This window comes from Psittacula echo (assembly GCF_963264785.1).
Source record: "Psittacula echo genome assembly, chromosome: 16".
Lineage (NCBI taxonomy): Eukaryota > Metazoa > Chordata > Aves > Psittaciformes > Psittacidae > Psittacula > Psittacula echo.
In genome coordinates, this window is record NC_137752.1 from 3,341,386 (window position 1) to 3,361,231 (window position 19,846).

Here is a 19,846-nt window from a genome sequence, read left to right on the forward strand (position 1 = left end):
TTATTTTGTCATAAATATTGTGGCATTTCTTATGCAACAGCCATTGCACAGGTTTCCACAGAGAGAACAAAATTACACATAACTGTCTTGTTGCAATTTATAGCATCTTACTAGAAGAATTCAAATAACCCCTATCCATTTGCTACAATAAAATGTCCTACAGATGTTGACAACTACTAATTGTTGGGCAACCCATATATCTGGTTTTTTAGCAGTTTGCAATTGAAGCCATTTCAAACTTCAGTTGTTTCATGAAGAAAGTGCAAAATTAAAATTCTGGTTGTCTAAATAAAACCATCACGCTGCTGTCCTGGCCACTTACAGAACACAGAGGTTTGGGAGCAGGAAACAAACCCATCACCTATCAGCTACAGAAAGGTTAAAGAAAAGAAATCTCCAACCAAAACATAGCTCAGCATCACTGGAAACAAAAATCTTCAGCTCAAGCTTAAGCTGCCTGTACAACATCAGTTTTCTTCACAGATTGTCTTTCACAGAAGACAGAATCCATTATACCAAGGGTCTACGTTACTACCAGTGACTAAGTACAAACACAACACTTTTTCCTTCTGTCAACATGAAGGAACATTTTTGGTAGGGCCACTGATCCCCGTTTCCCACATTGGGTGATTGATTACGCTCTACCCCTTAGAAGAGTTGATTGGTTTCCTGGTGCCAGGAAAATGATTGATGAATATTTGACGCCATGGGCCTCTCTTCCTGCTGGGTGTCCTTTTCACATGTCTCCAATGGGCCTGAGGATTTTTTTCAAGACAAGGAAGTGTCATTTTTATGGATATCATCCTGTGATAGGGACAGTTCACTGAGCAGAGGCCCTATGTAAATCAAAGTGAAACGCTAAAGGTCAGCTCAAGTGTTAAGGTGACAGCCCCATACAGCACGTAGCAGGTATGCAGGAAAACACCAGCGGGCTAAAAAAGCTTCACAAAGACAGCAAGCAAAGCAGGAGGCAGCGAGTAACTACACTGTTAGCTTGCTGCTGCATACTGGTAGTAGCACACTCCTGCACCAAATGCAGGCTTCCTCAGTTCTCTTCCATTTTGTAACTGAAATGGAAAAAGACCCATTCTGGTGGGAGCTTGGGTTTCTCTTAGACACATATGCACACTTTCAAGGGAAAAACCCATCAACCTCTAAAGCTTAGAAGAGCTTTCTGGCTGTCAAACACCAACTAAGAGCTTCTAATGAGGCAGCAATGACAAGACCAAGCTACAAATTCCCAGTCTGCACACTGGATCTGTGCCATCAACATAAACCCACCACAGAGCCCTGTGCATCTCCAAGCATCTTACAGTTAGCACAGAGACTTCATTTAAAACTCAGACACTGTCATTAATAAAACACCAGTTAGTTTTTGAGTGTTGAGCAACAAGAAAAAGGTACCTGAATCAGTGTTCCATCACAGGACTGCAGGAGAGGGTCGCAACATGAGAGCTCTACTGCTGGAATTCCAACCGGTACTACCAGGAAAAGCTCTTCCTGCTACCAGTTCTAGCATTGCTGTGTGTAGAAAAGACTCAAGCCTTCATGACCATCATAGAGATGCTTTAAGTAAATATGTTGGTGTGCTGACAAATCGGTATGGAACTGCAGTGGCAAGTACAGCCCAGCTGTAGCTGAGAGGTAGAGAGGGGCGGCCACGGCAGGAGATGGTGAGAGGAAGTTGTGAGGGGAGAACTGGGGAGGCCTTGGGATGTGAGGGGAGACCCAGATACAGTGAAGGCCACTATGGGAGGCAGATGAGGGGCGGCGGTGAGTGAAGATCATGGGGGCAGCCATGAGGGGAGATCAGTTTGCCTTTAGTGACTTGATTTAGTGGTGGACTTGGCAGTCCTGGGGTAAGAGTTGGACTTGATGCTCTTAACAGTCTTTTCCAACCTATTTGATTCTGTGATTCTATGAGAGAAAGCACCTTCCCAGTCCCTGGATGAAGAATACCACCTTGACAGAGCCTGCCCGGAAGGAGCTGGATGCTTCTGTGTTGAGAAAACCCTTTCCTGGATATAAGCATACAAACTATCACAACATGTCTGAGATACTCTCATGAGTAAGGTAGTCATTTGCAGAGAGCAAAACCAAGTTCTTTTAGTACCCAGACCACTCGGTGCAGGCTGAGCAATGCCTCTGCTGAACTGAGACCCAAACCTGACTGAAAACCATCAACCTTAAATAAACCAAGCCTTGAGCTTACATTCTACTGCAAAATAAGCCAAGACCTCAGCTGAACAGTTACCCACCTTAAACCAAAGCCCCAGTAACCGAGAATGCCATCTTACATTATCTTATTGCAGGCTGTGATCCACAGAAAGGGCATTTCTTTACAGCTGTTGACAGAACACACACACAGGATATGGAGTCTCCCAGCGAAAGCACACACAAGACATCTGAAGTAACAATATACTTAGGAATAATTCTTTGTATTGCCAAACAGCAGAAACCAGTCCAGTTACAGCTGCGAGACTGAACGAAGGGGACGAGATGGTGTTTGGCAGAACCTTCAGAGACCAGCAGTTCTTTTCCGGTCTTTACTACATCCACGACAGGGATCATTTAATCACTTGGCTTCAGGATCTGAGGGCTCCAGAACAATTCCCACAGATAAACCCTGTGCTTCTCAGTAGTGCCAGAGTCAGCAGCCACTAAGCAGGATAAACCCTAATGTTTATAGGAGCACTGTGCTCATTTACAGTTTCATAAAGTTAACAGTGCAGAGAATCCACTGCACTGACTTGAGCACAACATCGACCTTCGGAAATATGTGACACCACTACAACTCCTATCTCCTGCTGCAATAACTGATGGAGTTTTATACAAGAAGAGAATTTTGAGATTTAGTCCCAGATGCTTCACAATTCCAGTTTAAATTTCCATGAAATACATACAGTTTCAGCTGAGAGATACTTCCAGGCAAGGACATTGCAGCAGTTTGCAGTCAGCCTGGCATTACAGCCATGGCAAACTTTGATCAGTTTTTTTCCTGATGCATCCACAAAGGGGAAAAGGGCTTAAAAAAAGTAATCCTTCACACACTGACCAGACATTTCTCCAAGTTTAAATTTCACCACCTATAGAAGCCTGTAACAGGGATGATTAGGCAATGGAAGGTAGACATGTAACTCATGCTCTCTGAAGGACTCGGGGTCCACCCTTTGTAAATGAAACCTCCTTATCAAGGAGCTGGAGTAGAAGTCAGATACTCCAGACATATACTGCTTTCAAGATAAGTTATTGGCAATCATTTACCAATAAAGAACTTCACTGAAGCTAGCCTATCAGTGCTGTATTTCCTCTTTGTAACAAAACCTGTACAGAATCATTTTTATCAACATATAAAATCTGAAAGTCTTCTAATTAGGTAATTAGAACTGTAATAATTAAGACTAAAGCTAAACCTTGAAGGGTCCTCTTGTCCCCCACCTTCCCTTTCTCAATTAACTCTGCAAAGTGATAACCACTTAAAGGCTGAAAAAAAAGAGGAAAGGATCAAAAGGGCAGTTTAATACAGCTGGAGGGAAAGAATGCATTTCAACTCACCAGCAACCATCTGATGAAACCCTGGGCCAATCCTTTATGTAAATGACTTAATTAGAATTACCAGATTACACTGCTGAAGGCTTTATTTAAATAGGCAGTTTATCAACAGGATAAACTGTGCTCTCATTCCCAGAGAATGCTAGTGTAAATGCATCTGTTCAAAGCTACCACCATGGAAGAGTCAAACAGTAATTCAGTAAACTGCTTGCACATTCCCTCCACCAAGAAAAAGAGATACCACAAATGACTTGCCAGAGACAGGACAGAAGGATGACTATTGCTTCCCAACAATCAAGAAATAGATCTCCTAAATGGAAAATTTCCCTCATTTTCTATGATACAATATCTTTATACTGTTTTACAGCAAAGTGGGGGAAAAATCCTCTTGCAGTGTCGTATCACACACTGCATCTGCTGAACATGCACTGCTAGTCCTGGTTTTAGTACAAAAAGGCATGCATAAACCCATTTTCCTCATTAATGATCTACAGAAGCCACCAATACCAAATTCCAACTTTACAGAGAGGTATTTTTCCTTTTACCATCAAATCAAACAAAGGAATTAAGTTCTTCTTAAATTACAAGTCTTATTTGCTATCATAGCTTAAAATTCTATTATTTATTATTCTCTATTACTATTTACAAAAGCAAGAGCATTCCACATTCAACAAGCCAACACTGAATCAAAATAACACTGGAGGTTCTTGTTTGTTCAGAGACATTTGACTTTAGCAGCATTGCCATTCAACAACTCAATTTGTTTTTCTTCCTAAACCTTCAAAGAAATGTTTATAGCAAGTAAACTAAGACCTAACTATATCAATGAAATAGTCTTTGTTAAGCAACGGCTTATCTCATCAGATGCAAAGCAATCAAGCATAAAGAACCACTAAAAATGTCAGTGTGTGCCAGTAAAGTTTGAGAGCGCTGTGGAAAAGGGAAGGGATGCAAGCAATGGGATTTTTCTTTGAAAACCTTGCATTCTTTGTGCTCTCGCAACTTTCCTCTTCTCTCTGGTATGAAGTTCATCCAGATCAGTAATCTGCCTATCTGAAACTCTGCTCATTTTAAGGGAACACAAAATTCAGGTAGTTTCCTGATACTTAAATCAGTCTTCCAAGACCAGACTACACAAAGTATCTGAAGTTACCTTAATTCTAGATAACCTTTTTTGTCACTATTTTAGTTAAAACATAAAATCATTAAAACTGAGTAAAAGCCACCCTGTTTCATTCAGAGGAAACAAGTACCAACCGAAGCTAGGGGGAAACTCATCTGAAATACAACCCTGTTGAGAAATAATTGCTAAGAGTGCAGGAAAAATTAATGCCTTAATGAAGTGATATAATTCATTTTACTCATTGCCACTGATTTGCTCAATGGCAAAGTCTTCTACATGAAAGGGGATGTACTGAAATTTGTAAGGGAAAACCATCATCTTATATTCTAAGAATGTCAAATGCCCCCTTAAATAATGAGGTTGCAATTGCCTGTAACTGCCAAAATGAAATCTGTAACTGCATTTCAAAGTGATCCTGAGGCTCTTTCACTGAAGATGCCAGTAAACTTGCAGCAGTTTACTCTGGGTTAACACAGAAGCCACGTGCAGAGCTTAAGTTCGTTAATGATTTTAACGCAGCCACCAAGAATATTTATATATCTAAAGTAGGATTATGATCTCCTCCACAGCAACATGTATGTCATACAGTTTTAACTGGTTTTGTAATGAGCGAAGATGCTGTACCTCAAGGTATCAGAAGTGCTTTGAATCCTCCCTAAAAAGAGGAAACATTGCAAGTCTTCATTTACCATTCCCATTTGCAGATATTTTATAAGCCAGCAAAGTAAGAAGCCAATCTTTTCAGCTCCTCCCCCGGCTGCTGGAGGCTTTAGAAAGACTGAAGGTCACACAGTGTCTCAACACCGTGCCAGTATTTCACATTTTTGAAGGCAAAATAGTAAAAGGTTCTTACATCATCCATTCAGGAGACTAGCCAAAGCCACAGGTACAACATCTATCACTTGAGATACCCATACAAGACATGAAAGTAACTCTTACAACTAATCTGATGAATTGATATTCCCACAGACCCCTATATTTCTGTGGGGGAGAACAGTATGTGCAGACAAAGTACGAATATTGTTGCATTATTAAGGACACCAACGCAACAGACACTTCTCAAATTAAGTCAGAAAGTTCAAAAAGTATTAAGGATTAAAAGTATCTTTCATCCAATTGGACACCTGCTTAAGAAAGGATTAAAGCGTTTCTAGCAGCCTCACAAGTTAAAGCTACATTTTAGGGTAATTACAGAGACAAGCAGCGCTGGTGATTACAGAAAAGGGTACGTTTTGGGAATGCCGGCACCCAGCAAATGCCAGGGGTGCTGCCTGATAAGGAGCTCCTTTTGTCTGAGCAAACCCTTTGTAGAAAAGGGTACCTTGAGATGGTAAATTGCAATTGCAAACCACAAAGGCTGGCAGGGACATTCAAGTGCAGATGCGGTATCCGCACGCTGGGAGTGTGAAGCATCCCAAAGCGGCCCGGGCAGAGGCACTCGCGCCGGTTACACGCCCGTTCTGGAGGTGCCGGCAGCGGGACGGAGCCGGCAGCTCGGGCGCAGCGAACAGAGGCAGCACCGGCGCGGTGACCACCGGGAGCCGCCACACGGAACATTTAAGTGGAAAATCCCCACACTCAGAAGGCGAATCAGCGGGGAACAGCTCTATCTGAACACGGGACCCGCCGCAAACCAGAGAGAGCCCCGCGTGTCCACGCCCGCCCCGCAGAGCCCCGGCGCTCTCCGAGCGGGACTGCGGCGGCCCTGACAGCGGGGACAGGCGGTGGGCAGGGCGGGCAGCGCGCCGGCCGCAGCCCTTTGTTGTGCCCCACCACCGCGGAAAGCCGCGGCCGCCGGGAGCCCCCGAGCCCCGCCGCACTCGGTGGGGTGGCCGAGACGCGGCAAGCGAAGCCCCCGGTACCGCCAGCAGTGAGCCCCGGCGCGTCACCCGCGCCACACGGATACCCCCTCCATAACCCCCAACCCTGAGGGGCGGCCGGGCCGAGCCGGACCCCACGCTCCACTCACCGTTGCGGGGCGGTCCCTTAGCGGCGGCGCGGGGCTCCGGGAGCTCTGCGGGCGGCTCCAGCTCCATGGCGGCGCCGGGGCCGCGGCGCAGCGGGTCTCAGGGGCCCCGGCGGCCGCGTTGCCCCATGGCCGCTCCGGGCGCTGCTGACAGCCAGAGCCGCCGCTGCGGACGCCGCGCTCGGGCCGGGCCGGGCCGGGGCCGCCCCGCCCTGCCGCGGGGCACGACGGGAAGCGTAGTCCGGGCGCGCCTCCCGGATGTACCCGTGGGAAGGCACCGCCCCCGGCACCGCCCCCTGCCGGCACCGCCCGGCACCGCCCGCCCCGCCCCGGTGGGCTCCGCGCCGCTGCCCACCCCGGAGCAGGGGCCGCCCCCGGCTCCGCTCTGGCTCGCCCGGGCCTGTGCACCGGGAGCGGCTGGGCGCTAGGGGGCTCTCGCTCCCTGCCCCAGCGCGGTACGGGCACCGGGCAGCCCCGAGGACGGTCCGGACGGGCACCTGCCCCGACAGCTGAGGAGACCGGTCCGTCCGGGAAGTGGGCAGCGGGCAGCCCGGGGTACCGGACAGCCCCATCTGGGCTAACAGCCAGCCCCGATACAGGGAAAGCCCGGACCGCCCCGGGGCGGGCACCGGACAGCTCCGCCCGGGCGGGACCGCACCGCCCCCGCCGTTGCGGCGCCGCTCCTGGGGCCGGTGCCGCCGCCGGGCCAGGACTAAGCGGGGCGGAGAGGGGAGGGACGGGCGGAGCGGTCGCTCGGTGCCGCTCTCGCCATGCGGGTGCTGCTGCTCCCGGCGCTGCTGCTCCCGGCGCTGGCCGCGGCGCGCGGCACCGCCACGGTAAGCACCGACGGACCGGCACTGGGACCGGGCGGGCTCCGGGGGGGTCCCAAAGCGGAGCGGGCGGGGGTCCCCACTCACGCTGGCACCCTGCGGGCAGGGCGGGCGGCGGGAACCCGGCCTCGGGCTGGCACCGGCACCACAACCTGCACTGGGGACTGCGAACCGTGTCGCGGGGCCGGAGCTCCCCGCTCGGACGGGGCTTTCCTGCAGGAACAGACCCGCCGAGCTCCGATCGGCAGCGGCCACTCCGGGGGAACGGGCAGAGCCCCCGGTGCCGTCCTCGGTGCGGAGCGGGGACACTCCTGGGGAAAGGCCGGTGCGGTTTTGGTGCTGCCGCTCCCTGCGCTGCGCAGGTTTCGTCGGGGAGAAAGTTTCAGGCTGCGAGCGTGTTTGGTAGGTTGGAAGGTGCCCAAGCCCCGGCGCTGCGGTGATGGGCTCTGTAATGAGCGTCTTCGTGCCAGGAAGAACAGCCCCGATGAGACTTGCCCCATGGAGGTTAGAGGAGAGCGGGAGCGGGACACAGCGGGTGGGAGCCCGGGGCTCTCGGATCCAGGCGTCCCCAAGGCTGCTATCCTGCGGGATCAGCAGCCGCAGCCTCAGCCGCGACATGGGGACCAGCTGAGCAAAGGTGGTAGGAGCAGCACACAGGGAGGAAAGGCGCTGATGCTGGGATCACCAAAGCGTTCAAAAGCCATGATTTTCTCAGCCATTTAATGGAATAAGATGAGAACACAGCTGTTGTTTGCAGCGGCTGTTTTGGGAGTGGTGCCCAGCGGAGCCCTCTGCTGGGTTCCCGGCGAGGTTTTAGGGTGATGCTATCTGAAAGACACTGGGGTTTGCAGCCTAGGGACCCATGAAGCATTGTCACCTGCTCCATCCTTCCCTTCCCCTGTGCACGTGCTGCCTGCTGTGCATGGAGCGGTTTTTTGAGTTCTTGCCATTAGGAATGAGATCCCATCGCTGAGCATTCATGTGCCACATGAGCGATTCGCATGGTCGTGTAACCGTGACCAACACAGGACACTCAAGCAGTGCCAGTGCCCAGGGCCTGGCCGCCATCAGCCACAGCTTTGCCTCAACGCGTGTTCAATGCGTTGTGCCAAGCCAGGGAGGAGGAGGAAGAAGAGGAGGGTGACTTGGTTTCCCTCCTGTCACGGGGACATGCCTCGCAGCAGCTGTGCAAGAGGCACGCAGCGCGGCAGCATGCTTATCAACACAGCGTGTTTTCCTCCGAGACAAGTCCTCTGGCAGCAGGCAAAGGACAGCTTAAAAGCTGGCCAAGGTTCATTGTCAAAGGTCCCGCTCTCTCCAAATAATGGCACAAACTCAGTGCTCACACGGATGCTCTTGCAAGAGGTCTGAGAAACAGCAGCGCTTGGAAAATTACCCAGCTCGTAAAACTGGAGTGAGGAAGCCCTCGGCAAAGCACTGGGATGCTATCCAACACCAGCCATGGGTGTGCAGCCCCAGCATGGAGCTGGGATCCAGCTCCAGAGGAGCGTCAGACCCACCTGCCTGCAGCCTGGGCTGAGGTCTGCAGTGAACAGAGGGATTCAGGGAAAGATCCACCTGGAGACCATGCAGCCCACATGGAGGTTTCTTAGGGAGCAGTCAGATTCCCACAATGAGCATTCAGTGCAGCCTTCGGCAGGGGCTGCCCTGCACCCCTGTGTTCTGACCCAGCCACACGCGGTCGGGGTCCCATGAGTGGCAGTGGTGCAGGTTGTTCCCTGCAGGGCTGGGGCACAGTCAGGTACACGCTGATGAAGGATCCCCAGCCGATGCACCGAGGTGGGGTGACCCTCATGGAACGGACCGCGTGGGGGCCTTTTTTATGAAGACTTCCTTGTTTATAGGCTTTTCTGCATAAATAGAACATACGGTTCCTGTTTAAGGAAGCTGTTTAAAAGGCAGAACGAGGTTTAATGTTACTACTTCACGTGAAGGCTGCCCCAGCTCTTGTGCAGGAAGGCGCATCGCTGGGACGCGGGAGGGAAACGGCTTGAACTGGGAAGTCCCTGGAAAAGGGTTGCCCCTTTGTGCCACGGAGGAGACTCCGCTTGCTGGCCCCCCATGCCCTGCGCAGTGTAAACAGCCGCTGATAGGGCTGCTCGGGTGCATTTGCTGCTCATGGCTCCAGCCCACTCATGCCCCACCTCAGTGGGACACGCGGGGCCTCCGCGCCGGCCGTGCCTCCCGCCGAGCGCTGCCAAGGGCGGTGGGAGGGAACGCGTTCTGCTCCCATGGGAATGAGCTTCCAGCACAGGCAGCTGCAGCCCTTCCCTGCGGAAGGTGCTGACGGCAGGCGGGATCGCAGCGTGGCCGGGGTGTCGGGCTGTGGCAGCTTCACTGGCTTGGGGTGTTGGTGGCAACAGTGGGGGTCCCATGGGGCACAACAGGACCTTGTGCAGGGCTCCCGTGGGGGTCATATAGTGCCATGTACATAGAAGGACAGAGCTGGTGGCAGGGGCAACAGCCCAGCTCCGAGGCCAGGGAGCTGCCTGGGTGTGCGTGGAGGGGCCAGCAGCTCATGTCCGGGCTGTGAATTGTCCGTCCTGTTTGCACAAGCACCAGCATTGCCATGGGGAGGTCAGGGGGCCCAGGGAAAAGAGCCTAGAGAGGTGGTGTTGGGGACAGAGTCCCGCTCCCTGCTGCTGCTCCCTGCTGAGAGCTTGATTAGATCCTGTTCAATTTACAGCCCTCTTGGCCGCCTGGTGTTTTCCTCCCCGCCGGCAGGACCTTCGTTTCCCTTTGAAAGAGAGAGGCTTTTTTGAAATGCAAAATGCAGGAGGTTTTGCTGCCCCTTTTAGGAAGGGGAGCCCCTGGCCCAGTCTATGGAGAGCTTGGGGTCCCTGGAGAGAGCCGCTGCCGGGTGCCATCAGCGCATCATCCCAGCTGGGCGTGGGAAGCATGGTGCCTGCATGGCCTGGGTGCTGCCCGCAGGCAGGACATCGGCCCTGGGGGCCTCTGCCCTTTCCCACGCTGCGCTGTGCTCCGGGGGAGGATGGGACTGGACTCGTTTCCCAGCTCTGCCACCATTCTGTTTCCCAGGGTGAGTCAGAGTCCCTGCGGGCAGAGCCCTCTCCCTCCGGGGTCACCCCACTGCCTCTCCCCTTTCTCCCACCCTCCCGGGTGTTCAGAGCAGGCGCATCTCCAGACATGGGGCACGCAGCACAGCTCCCTGCCAGCCTAGATGTGCCCCATAGGTGCACGGCCATGGAAGGGGGTGAGTGGGACGTTGCACCCCATCCCACTGGGGAGACTGAGCCACAGCCTTGTTCTCAAGCACAACAAGGAGAGGGAAGAATGGTTCCTTATCTGCAGAAATGAGCCAAAAAGCACCCTGGGGTCTGTAGCGTGAGTCAGGGCCATGTGCGAAAACAAGGGAGTCCTTGAGTGCGTGCCTCAGGCCATTGCGGGAGTCTGGAGGGGCTGAGCTCACCCCGAGGTGGCTGCATGTCACCATGAACAACAGACCCTGTGTGGGCTCGGCGCTGTGGGTGTGGGGGAACAGAGGCACTTCTGGGTCTCCTTGACACTGTCCCTGCTTACTTGGGTACTGCTGGAGGCTGGGTAACAGCTACGGATATGGGGCCAGTGTATGTGGGGCACAAAGCAATCTGGTGAACGCAGAACAAGCGTCTGCCTGGGCTTTGTCACTGTTACCCAAGTGCAGGGTGGTGGGACAGGATGCTCTGGGCAAGACAATGCCCTGTGCTCTTTGGGAGCAGCCAAGAGGCCTGGGGCAATGAGGAAGCTGTGGTGGCTTGCTGGGGTCAGCAGGGTCCTATAGGGCTCCTGGGCAGAAGCCCAGGCTCAGCAGCCATCCCACTGCTGCATGTCCTCCCCTTGCAGGTGCTGGGTGAGGTGGACCAGGTCCGGATGACCTCGGAGGGCTCCGACTGCCGCTGCAAGTGCATCCTGCGGCCGCTCAGCAAGGACGCGTGCAGCCGCGTCCGGAACGGCAGCATGCGCGTGGAGGACTTCTACACCGTGGAGACGGTGAGCTCGGGGGCTGACTGCAAGTGCTCCTGCACCGCACCCCCCTCCTCCCTTAACCCCTGCGAGAACGAGTGGAAGATGGAGAAGCTGAAGAAGCAGGCGCCCGAGCTCTTCAAGGTATCCGCAGGCACAGCGGGGCTGTGGGCTGTGGGCTGGAGACACCCTCCCCATGCTCCCTGTCCCTGCCCCAGCAGGCCCACAGGGCAGTGAGCTTTGTGGTTCCTGTGAGCAGGGATGGAGACGTGTGGGCATCCACAGCCCTGCCCCGTGCCCCAGCCCTACTGTCCCTCTGCAGCTGCAGTCCATGGTGGACCTGCTGGAGGGAACGCTCTACAGCATGGACCTGATGAAGGTGCACTCCTACATCAACAAAGTGGTGGCTCAGATGAACACGCTGGAAGAGGTGAGTGAGCTCAGCAGGCACTGTCCTGCAGTGTGCCCTGTCTGGCTGCTTGGGAGCATCTGCAGGTGCCATTGGCTCCCTGAGTAGGGCTCCAGCCTCTCTTCTCCTCCAGACCATCAAGACCAACCTGAGCAGGGAGAACGACTTCATGAAGGAGAGTGTCCTGCACCTCACTGACCAGATGAAACGCTATGAGAACTACTCTGACATCATGATCAGCATCAAGAAGGAGATCTCCAACCTGGGCTACCAGCTGCTGCAAAAGGATGCTGCTGCCATCCCTGAGAGCAAGGCACAGGTACCCTCGGGCGCTGGCTCCTCACAGGCATGGCTGGTCACTGGGCTTGTGCCACTGGGCAGATCTGAGCTCCCCCAGGCTTACAGTGGGTGCTGGAAGCTCCCACAAGCTCATCAGGGTGCTGGTATCCACGGCTGGTGCCACTGGGCCCACTGCCCTTCATGGTGGCGGGAGGGAAGGGGAGGGAAGGGGGTCTAACCAGGCTGTGCCCCCCAGGACACAGCAGGAGGACGAGAGAAGGAGGCAGGACGGTTCCCCAACACCCGCAAGGCACTGGGGGACAGGGTGCCCCCCCGAGCACCCAAGGAGAAACAGCTTAAGCCTGAGAAGCCCAAAAAGGATACCCCAAAGGCCAGGGGGGGGTCACAGCCTACGCCCAAGCCCAAGCCACCAGCACACCAGCAAACCGTGGTCAGAGGCATCACTTACTACAAGGCCAAGCAGGCAGGAGCAGCGGAGGGGCCGGCCGGCAGCCGAGGTGAGCACCAGGGGACAGGGGGCTGGGGAGACCCTCCCACCGAGGCAGAGGGCCAGGGTCTGCCCCACAATGCACTGACCCCCTGGCTCGTCCCCCATAGAGAGCCCTGCGAGGGGGACGGCTGTGGTGGAGCAGCAGGAAGAGAAGGACCCACCAGCTGAGGGGACCCCAGCCCAAGCCATTGCACAAGCAGAGACCACCATGCCCAGCACCACGGCTGCACCCAGCACAACCCTGGCCCCCCGCACCGCTGCCCGCAGCCCCCCCGCCACCGTCCTCGGACAGGGGGCTGACAGCAGCGGGGGCCCTGAAACACCAAACAGAGGTGAGTGAGCAGGGGACTGAGATAGGGAACCCACGTGGTGGTCTGGCAGCCGTGGCCAGGCAGAAGGCATGGGGTAAGCCTTTCTCCTCCTCCTTGGTACCCAGTGAAAGAGGTGGAGTGTGAAGGCACCATCGAGTCGGTGGAGACCCCCATAGAGCACCATAGCTATGGGCGCAACGAGGGGGCCTGGATGAAGGACCCAGCAGCCAAGGATGACCGAATCTACGTCACCAACTACTACTATGGCAACAGCCTGGTGGAGTTCAGGAGCCTCGACAGCTTCAAGCAGGGTGAGGGCTGGTGGCTGAGTGGGCACAGGACCCCCACCTCCTCCTGGGGGGGGTGCCCAGCACCGTGTAGCAGCAGGGGTGGTGAGCAGCTGATGGGGACCTGCACTGGGGAGCACACATGGGGCAGGGAGGGGGACACAAGTCCCCTGCTGCTGCTGGCACAATTGGGCCATCATGTGTGGGACTCCAGTGCTGTGAGGGGTCTCAATGCTTGTCCTGCCCACTTGCAGGCCGCTGGAGCAATCTGTACAAGCTGCCCTACAACTGGATAGGCACTGGGCATGTGGTGTACCGGGGGGCCTTTTACTACAACCGTGCCTTCACCAAGAACATCATCAAGTACGACCTGAAGGAGCGGTACGTGGCGGGCTGGGCGCAGCTCCATGATGTGGTGTATGAGGACACGACACCCTGGAAGTGGAGGGGCCACTCGGACATTGACTTCGCTGTGGATGAGAGTGGGCTCTGGGTCATCTACCCCTCCATGGACTACGACTACTCGCAGCAGGAGGTGATCGTCCTGAGCCGGCTCGACCCCGGGGACCTCTCTGTGCGCAGGGAGACCACCTGGAAGACAGGGCTGAAGCGCAATGCCTATGGGAACTGCTTCATCATCTGCGGCATCCTCTATGCTGTGGACACCTACAACCAGAAGGAAGGGCAGATCTCCTACGCCTTCGACACACACACGAACACGGAGGCAGAGCTCCGGCTGCCCTTCCTCAACCAGTATGCCTTCACTACGCAGGTCGACTACAACCCCAAGGAGAAGGTGCTTTACGCCTGGGACAACGGCCATCAGATGACATACGGGCTCCGCTTCGTGGTCTGAGTGCCCGGCCGGGTACGCGGAGGGTGGGCACAGGAGTGCAGCAAGAGCCCAGCTTCCACCCCAAAACCCTCCCATCCACTGTGCCCATCACCTGCATCGTGCCCATTGCATTGCGGGGCAGGAGGTGCAGGGAAGCGCACCCCAGCAGACACCCCCATGACAACGTGGCCTCTGGGGCCACGGGGCTGCCCCACAGCTGGCAGCTTGGCCAGCGTTGCCTTCCCAGGGACACAGGAAAGGAGCTCAGCCCTGTGTCCTCGCAGCACCGGGAGGCAGCCAGGTCCGTGCCGCCAGCGACACAGCAGCACCCACCCCGTGCCACCGCACTGTGCACCCGCCTGTGCTGCACCCAGCCTGCTGCAGCCCGTGCTGGCTGCACCCTTACCCTCACCACCGGCTGCCAGCGGTGTGAGTGCCGTTAACCTAACCCAGTGCGGGCTGCTGGGCACCGTGCCCTGGCCTGCACTGAGCTGCCATGGGGCAGGCAGGGCCCCCTCGCCGCCGGGGCAGGAGGAGCAGCCGCCAATTGCTATTTTAGGAGACGTGATTAAGATGCCTTTGCTTTTGCTGCTCATTAGCTTATTATTTAAATGCATTCACCGGAGCTGTGCAGAGTCCCCTCTCCTGGCAGTGGGCGCAGAGCAGCCTGTCCGCAGTGCCAGAGTGCCCTGCTTGCACCCTGCCTGCACCCAGCACCGGGCAGGGAGGAGGCACGCTTGGCTGCTCTCTGCCTAAAGCAGGGTGAGGGGTCAGGAGCGCTTGGCTTGGTTTTGGTCACTTTAGACATGAACAGTATTAAAAACATAACAGATGTGAAACCCGGCTGTGTGTGCTGTCGTTTCTCCCCAAGCCAGGCAGAGCTGGCACTCACCATCCTCATCCCATGCCCAGGCATGCCCGGGCATTGCTGGCACATTTGGCTGCTGTTCATTGCGCATCTGGTTGGTGCGGCTCCAAGCAGTGCTCCACACACTGAGCCTGGGAAGGGCACCTCACATCTCCCCCAACAGCACCCAGCAAAGTGCCGTGGCTGCGCCCACAGACCCTGAACTGGGCAGCTCAGAGGCAGGTGAGTCCCCGGCACAGACCTGGGGAACAGGCCCCGATGGATCCTGTGGGAAAAGGGGATTTGAGATTTCCAGCTCCGAGCGGCAGCCGGGAGCTGAGCCCTGCTGCAAGGAGGATGGTGAAGGAAGAGGAGAGGAGAGCAGCTGAGCGTGGGCACGGCGGGAGCAGCTGCCCTGACTCTGCCGCACAATGTGGTGAGCATGGAGCTGCTGGGGGGGCCGGCCCAGCTCCATCCTGCTCTGTCCATACGTGCCAGGGCAGCCGCCCCGCACCGTGACCGGTGTCCTGTGGCTCTGTGGCCGGGCTCCAGCCGCAGAGCTGAACCAGGCGGCTGAACCCGGCATCCCAGGATGCTGGCACGACTGCAGTGTCTCCTGCACAGACCCAAAGCTGGTCTGGGGCACGGGGCAGTCTGGCATCCCCCCCCGGCCCCACACTGCACCCAGGTCCTGCTCTGGCTCACTTAAAGTACTGACCGTCCCTTGCCCCTGCCCATGTCCAAGCCCCTGCTCCGGCGGTGCTGTGCATCCCTTGCTTGGCTCCAAGTCCTCACCAGGAGAAAGGAGCTGGCTGACTTTTCCCCCCCAGGCTGGGTCCCTGCCAAGCTTTTATCCAGCGATCCCCAGCAAATCCCTGTCCAAACAATACGGATTTCTGACATAGTTTTGCAGTAAAGTAAACTCGCAGCACATCTCTGATTCCAGGCCTTTGTTGTTCTTCAGCAGGGGCTGCTGTGGCTCTGTGTTGCCTCACTGCGCCAGGCAGTGCTGCGGGACACCCCTCTGCTCCCCTCGGGAAGAGAACACGGGGATGGGAGTAATTAAACCCTTGTGTCACCTTCTTGCAGCTGTGGGGCCTCTTGCAAAAGCACCCCTCTGAGAGCATGGCCCTCGCTGCTACTAACACCGTGGTAACGAGGAGCTCTAATTATGCCACATGACAGGCTCCTCATGGAATACCTGCCCCCCCCCGGCTGCCTGGCCTTGCCCCAAGACCTGCAGCTCCATCCCACCACAGCCGGGGGGGGTAGCGGGGGTGATGTAGGATGATGGGGGGTGATGCAGAGCATCATAGGGGGTTCTCAGCAGCACGGGGCTGTGCAGCAGCAGCAGAGGCTGTAAAGGAACCAGTGCTGCAAAAGCTGGGGTGTAGGCACTGCAGGCGCACACAGGGCTTACCTTTGGCTCCCCACCCACAAAGCACCAGCAGTGAGCAAAAACAAATGGGCTCTTGTTTCCCAGTGGGGTTATTGTGCTGGGTCGTTTGGGCTTCCCGGACCCCCTCCACCTTGTTCTCAATCTAAAGTCACCCTGATCCCCTTTCTCTGCTATTCTACATCAGGGAACCACATCCCAGGTCAGGTCCTTGGGAAAGCCTCTGAGCACCTGCTCCGACATTCCCTGCCTATGGCCTGACCAGTCCATCCCATCTGATCTCCAGCCCCAGGTTCTGATCCTGGTCTCAGTAGAACGAGGCAGGCTGGAGAGGATGGGGCTCCCGAGCAGGACACGGTGGGGATGTGTGGACAGGGCCAGGATGGGCTCCCGCCGCACCGGGTGCTGCTGACTTCCAGACATTCCTCCTGTGCGTGGCCGGCACCACCTCAGCTCATAACGTGATTAAAAGATTAAAATCTCTCAGTTCAGCAGCACGCAGCAAATGAAGCTTGAGACAGGGATGCTGGGGGGCTGCAGTGCCCGAGGCCCCCACGATGGCAGCGTGGCACCTGGGGAAGGGTGGCTGAGGCCCTTTGGGCTCCACTGTCCGCTCGGTGAGGCTGGGCAGCAAAGCCCTGATCTCCTCCCATCTCCTTCTCAGTTACTGGCCGGGGTTGGTTTGTTTGTGGTGGTTTTGCCTCATTCCTGGCCCTGCTGCAAGTCCTGCCTACCCCGCCATGGAGCTGGCCTCATCCACCCCATGCCATGGTGCTGGCACAGCACAGAGCCCTCTCGGGGCTTCAGGTGAGCCCCAGGTAAGGGGATCAGCCATTGGGAGGACAGGATACACAGCAGGTAGAGCATGGCACCAGCCCTGCTCCAGGTGGCAGCCTGGATGGAGCCTGTCCCTGCCTGCAGCCTGTTGGCACATGCTCAGGGTGCATTGAAAGCCTCAGTCCTTGTTCCATCCAAGTGCTGGAGCCTCAGTGGTGCAGCCCAGCCACCACCGGCTGCCCTGTGCCCACCCCATCCTGGGCACAAGACACTCCGACGACTCATCCATGGCCACGCAGCCCTTCCCTGGCCACAAAGAGCCAAGACCCGCCTGCTCGGAGGCTGCAGGGCTGCGAATGGCTGTGCTCGGAGCATCTGATGGGAATCGGGCTCTTCCCTCCATTCTTATCTCCGTCCGGGAGCTGCTGACCGAGGAAGGAGGTGATGTGCACCCAGAGCAGGTGGAAGCGGGTGCTGGGGCTGTGCCCACATTGCAAACACAGTTCAAAGGCAGAGCAGCAGCACCGAGCGTCACACGGATCTATTTTTATTGCCCTCCCTGACCCATCCCTCTGTGCAGTCCCTGCTGCCGGCAGCCCTGGCAGCATCGGGAGGGGAGGCATTTCCCGATGTGCCTCTCCCTGCTGCTCCCCAGGGATGTGCCCTGGCTTCGGGTCACAGCAGCAGCGCAGCAGGATGGAGCTGGCACCACTCTGCGCACACTCTGCTTTGGCATCCCTGCCCTCTGCATCCCTGAGCCGTGCTTGAGGGCAGCACCTCATTGGGGTATGTCCCTGCTGAGACCCACCAGATCATTGCACCCAAAGTGGAGGACACTGCGCAAGGCTCCCTTCGGAAGGAGCGTGTGGGTGCCCAGTATCAAACCGTCTCAAGTGCTTCCCCTTGGCCAGGGCTGCTCTCGCAGTGGGGAGCTGTTTCTCTTGTAACCGCGATGAAGCCGTGTCTGGAAGTGCAGCGGGGGCTCAGGATGCGGGTGCGGACCAACCCAAACAGCGCTGCTCGGGTGAGCAGCAGGCGCTGCCGGCTCTGCTCGCACCTTCCTGCGGCTGCAAGAGCCTGCCAGAAACGTGTGGTGGGGAAACCGAGGCATGAACCCACCCGCGGGAGCAGGGGCCTCTGCGTCCCTCCATGTCCCCCTCCTTGGGATGGGGCAGGCACAGAGAGCACAGCTCAACAGTGACGCTGCTCCCAGCATGGAGCTGCTGCAGGGGAGGAGGAAGATGGAAGGTGCAGAGCAGCGGACGGAGACAGCACCCATCTGCAGGGCCATAGGTGCTGAGGCTGCCGATCCCGAGCGGCAGCAGGAAAGGGCTGCGTGGCTGAGGTGGCCGGAGGGAAGGGAGGGAGCCCTGGGCCTTGGCGGTGCCGCCGCTGACTCACTCACCAGTGGAAACAGAAATCCGTTCCCGGGCTTGACACTGCCAGCTCCAAACCATCCCAGCCCCCCGGCACAGTGGGGTGCACCCTGCAGCACCCCTTCCCTTCAGCACCCCACGGCACAGGACACAGGGCTGCCCATGGGCCGCTCTCATGGCTGGGCTCTGCTCACCCCTGCACAGGAGCTTTTCCATCACCCTGCGGATGCGCAGCCAGGCTGGCAGGGAGCAGGAGCCTCTGTCTCCTGGGACCCCAAGGACCACCTTTGTCCGGGAGCCCCCTGGATGGTGGGATGAGGGCCCCGCGGCGCAGCGCCTGCATCCAGACACTGCCCGTATTGATGGGAGCAGCGGGACCGGGGCAGCGCGGGGCAAGTCCTCCCCCAGCCCAGCCAACAGAACGGGCATTCAGGGCAGGGAGCGGGCGGCTGCCCCGGGCAGACCCCGCCTGACCGGAGGGAGGTGGCGTTTCCCCACCAGACCGGGCGATCGTAAGTGGGGTTTGTTGTCAGCCCGATGCTCCGGATACGCTGCTCGCATGCAGCCGTGCGGGGCTGCCTCTGCCCTCGCACACAGAGGGATGTGGAATGGTGAAGGGCATCTGGATATGGCCAGGGTGGTCGTTCCCAAGCTTCCTGCCCTGCACAGCACCTTGTGTGTCCCACCATGCTCCCTGCACACCCCACTGCATGCAGAGAAAATGCATGGGTCAGCGCTCAGTGTTAGTGCTCAGGAGCCATCCCATAGGAGGGAGGTGACGGGAGTAATGCCAGGAGCGTTAGAAGAGCTGGGGCTTGTGTCCATCACAGCAAACACTGGCCAAGGGAGGTGGAGACCATGTATGATTCGCATCTGCCTCTGCTCCCTCTGCACCTCTCCACTTACCCCTGACTCCTGCTGCAGAATGAGGTCCCGGAGTGGGTCCTGCCAGTGCCCATCAGCGCTTGGCTGGTGCCTACTGTGCTGGGGAGAGGAACATCTGGTCCTGCTGAGCACTGTCCAGGGCAGGCGGCCAGGGCTCCCTCGGCAGTGGCACCAACCCTGGGCTGTGCCCGGCAGTCAGCCCCTGGCTGCTCCTCCCTCCTCATCCCCACCCTGGAAATGATTCATTTGGTGAGGAGCAGCTTTCCCAGGGCAGTTGAGGAGCAGGGCCCCGCGGCCCCATTCCTGCTCCGATGCTGAGGGATGGCTGCACTTGCAAGGGAAAATAAACTTCTGAGCTTCAGAGGCCCTGATGCTCTGCAGACACTGGTGCTAAACCAGCACCAGCATTGGCAGCTGTGCAGGCTCGGTGCAGGAGAGCAGTGGAGACCCCCAGGAGCTGATGACACAGACCAGGACA

General features: G+C 56.8%; 2 protein-coding genes across 2 annotated transcripts in view; one reads left to right on the top strand and one right to left on the bottom strand.

Annotated features, from left to right (window-relative positions):
* Positions 1 to 6,773, bottom strand: part of NR6A1 (nuclear receptor subfamily 6 group A member 1) — an 83,424-nt gene extending 76,651 nt beyond the window's left edge. The window contains exon 1 of the mRNA XM_080630634.1: positions 6,645 to 6,773. Within this exon, the coding sequence (XP_080486760.1) occupies positions 6,645 to 6,711 (67 nt within the window). The 5' untranslated portion in view covers positions 6,712 to 6,773. The remainder of the gene's footprint in view (positions 1 to 6,644) is intronic.
* Positions 6,774 to 7,411: 638 nt separating this feature from the next.
* Positions 7,412 to 14,108, top strand: OLFML2A (olfactomedin like 2A; the record flags this gene model as incomplete). The annotated part of the gene is made up of 8 exons (XM_080630751.1): positions 7,412 to 7,477; positions 11,336 to 11,599; positions 11,778 to 11,885; positions 11,998 to 12,183; positions 12,400 to 12,661; positions 12,762 to 12,986; positions 13,091 to 13,276; positions 13,507 to 14,108. 8 exons carry the CDS (start codon positions 7,412 to 7,414, stop codon positions 14,106 to 14,108), a joined length of 1,899 nt encoding a protein of 632 aa, XP_080486877.1.
* Between the last annotated feature and the right edge of the window lie 5,738 nt (positions 14,109 to 19,846).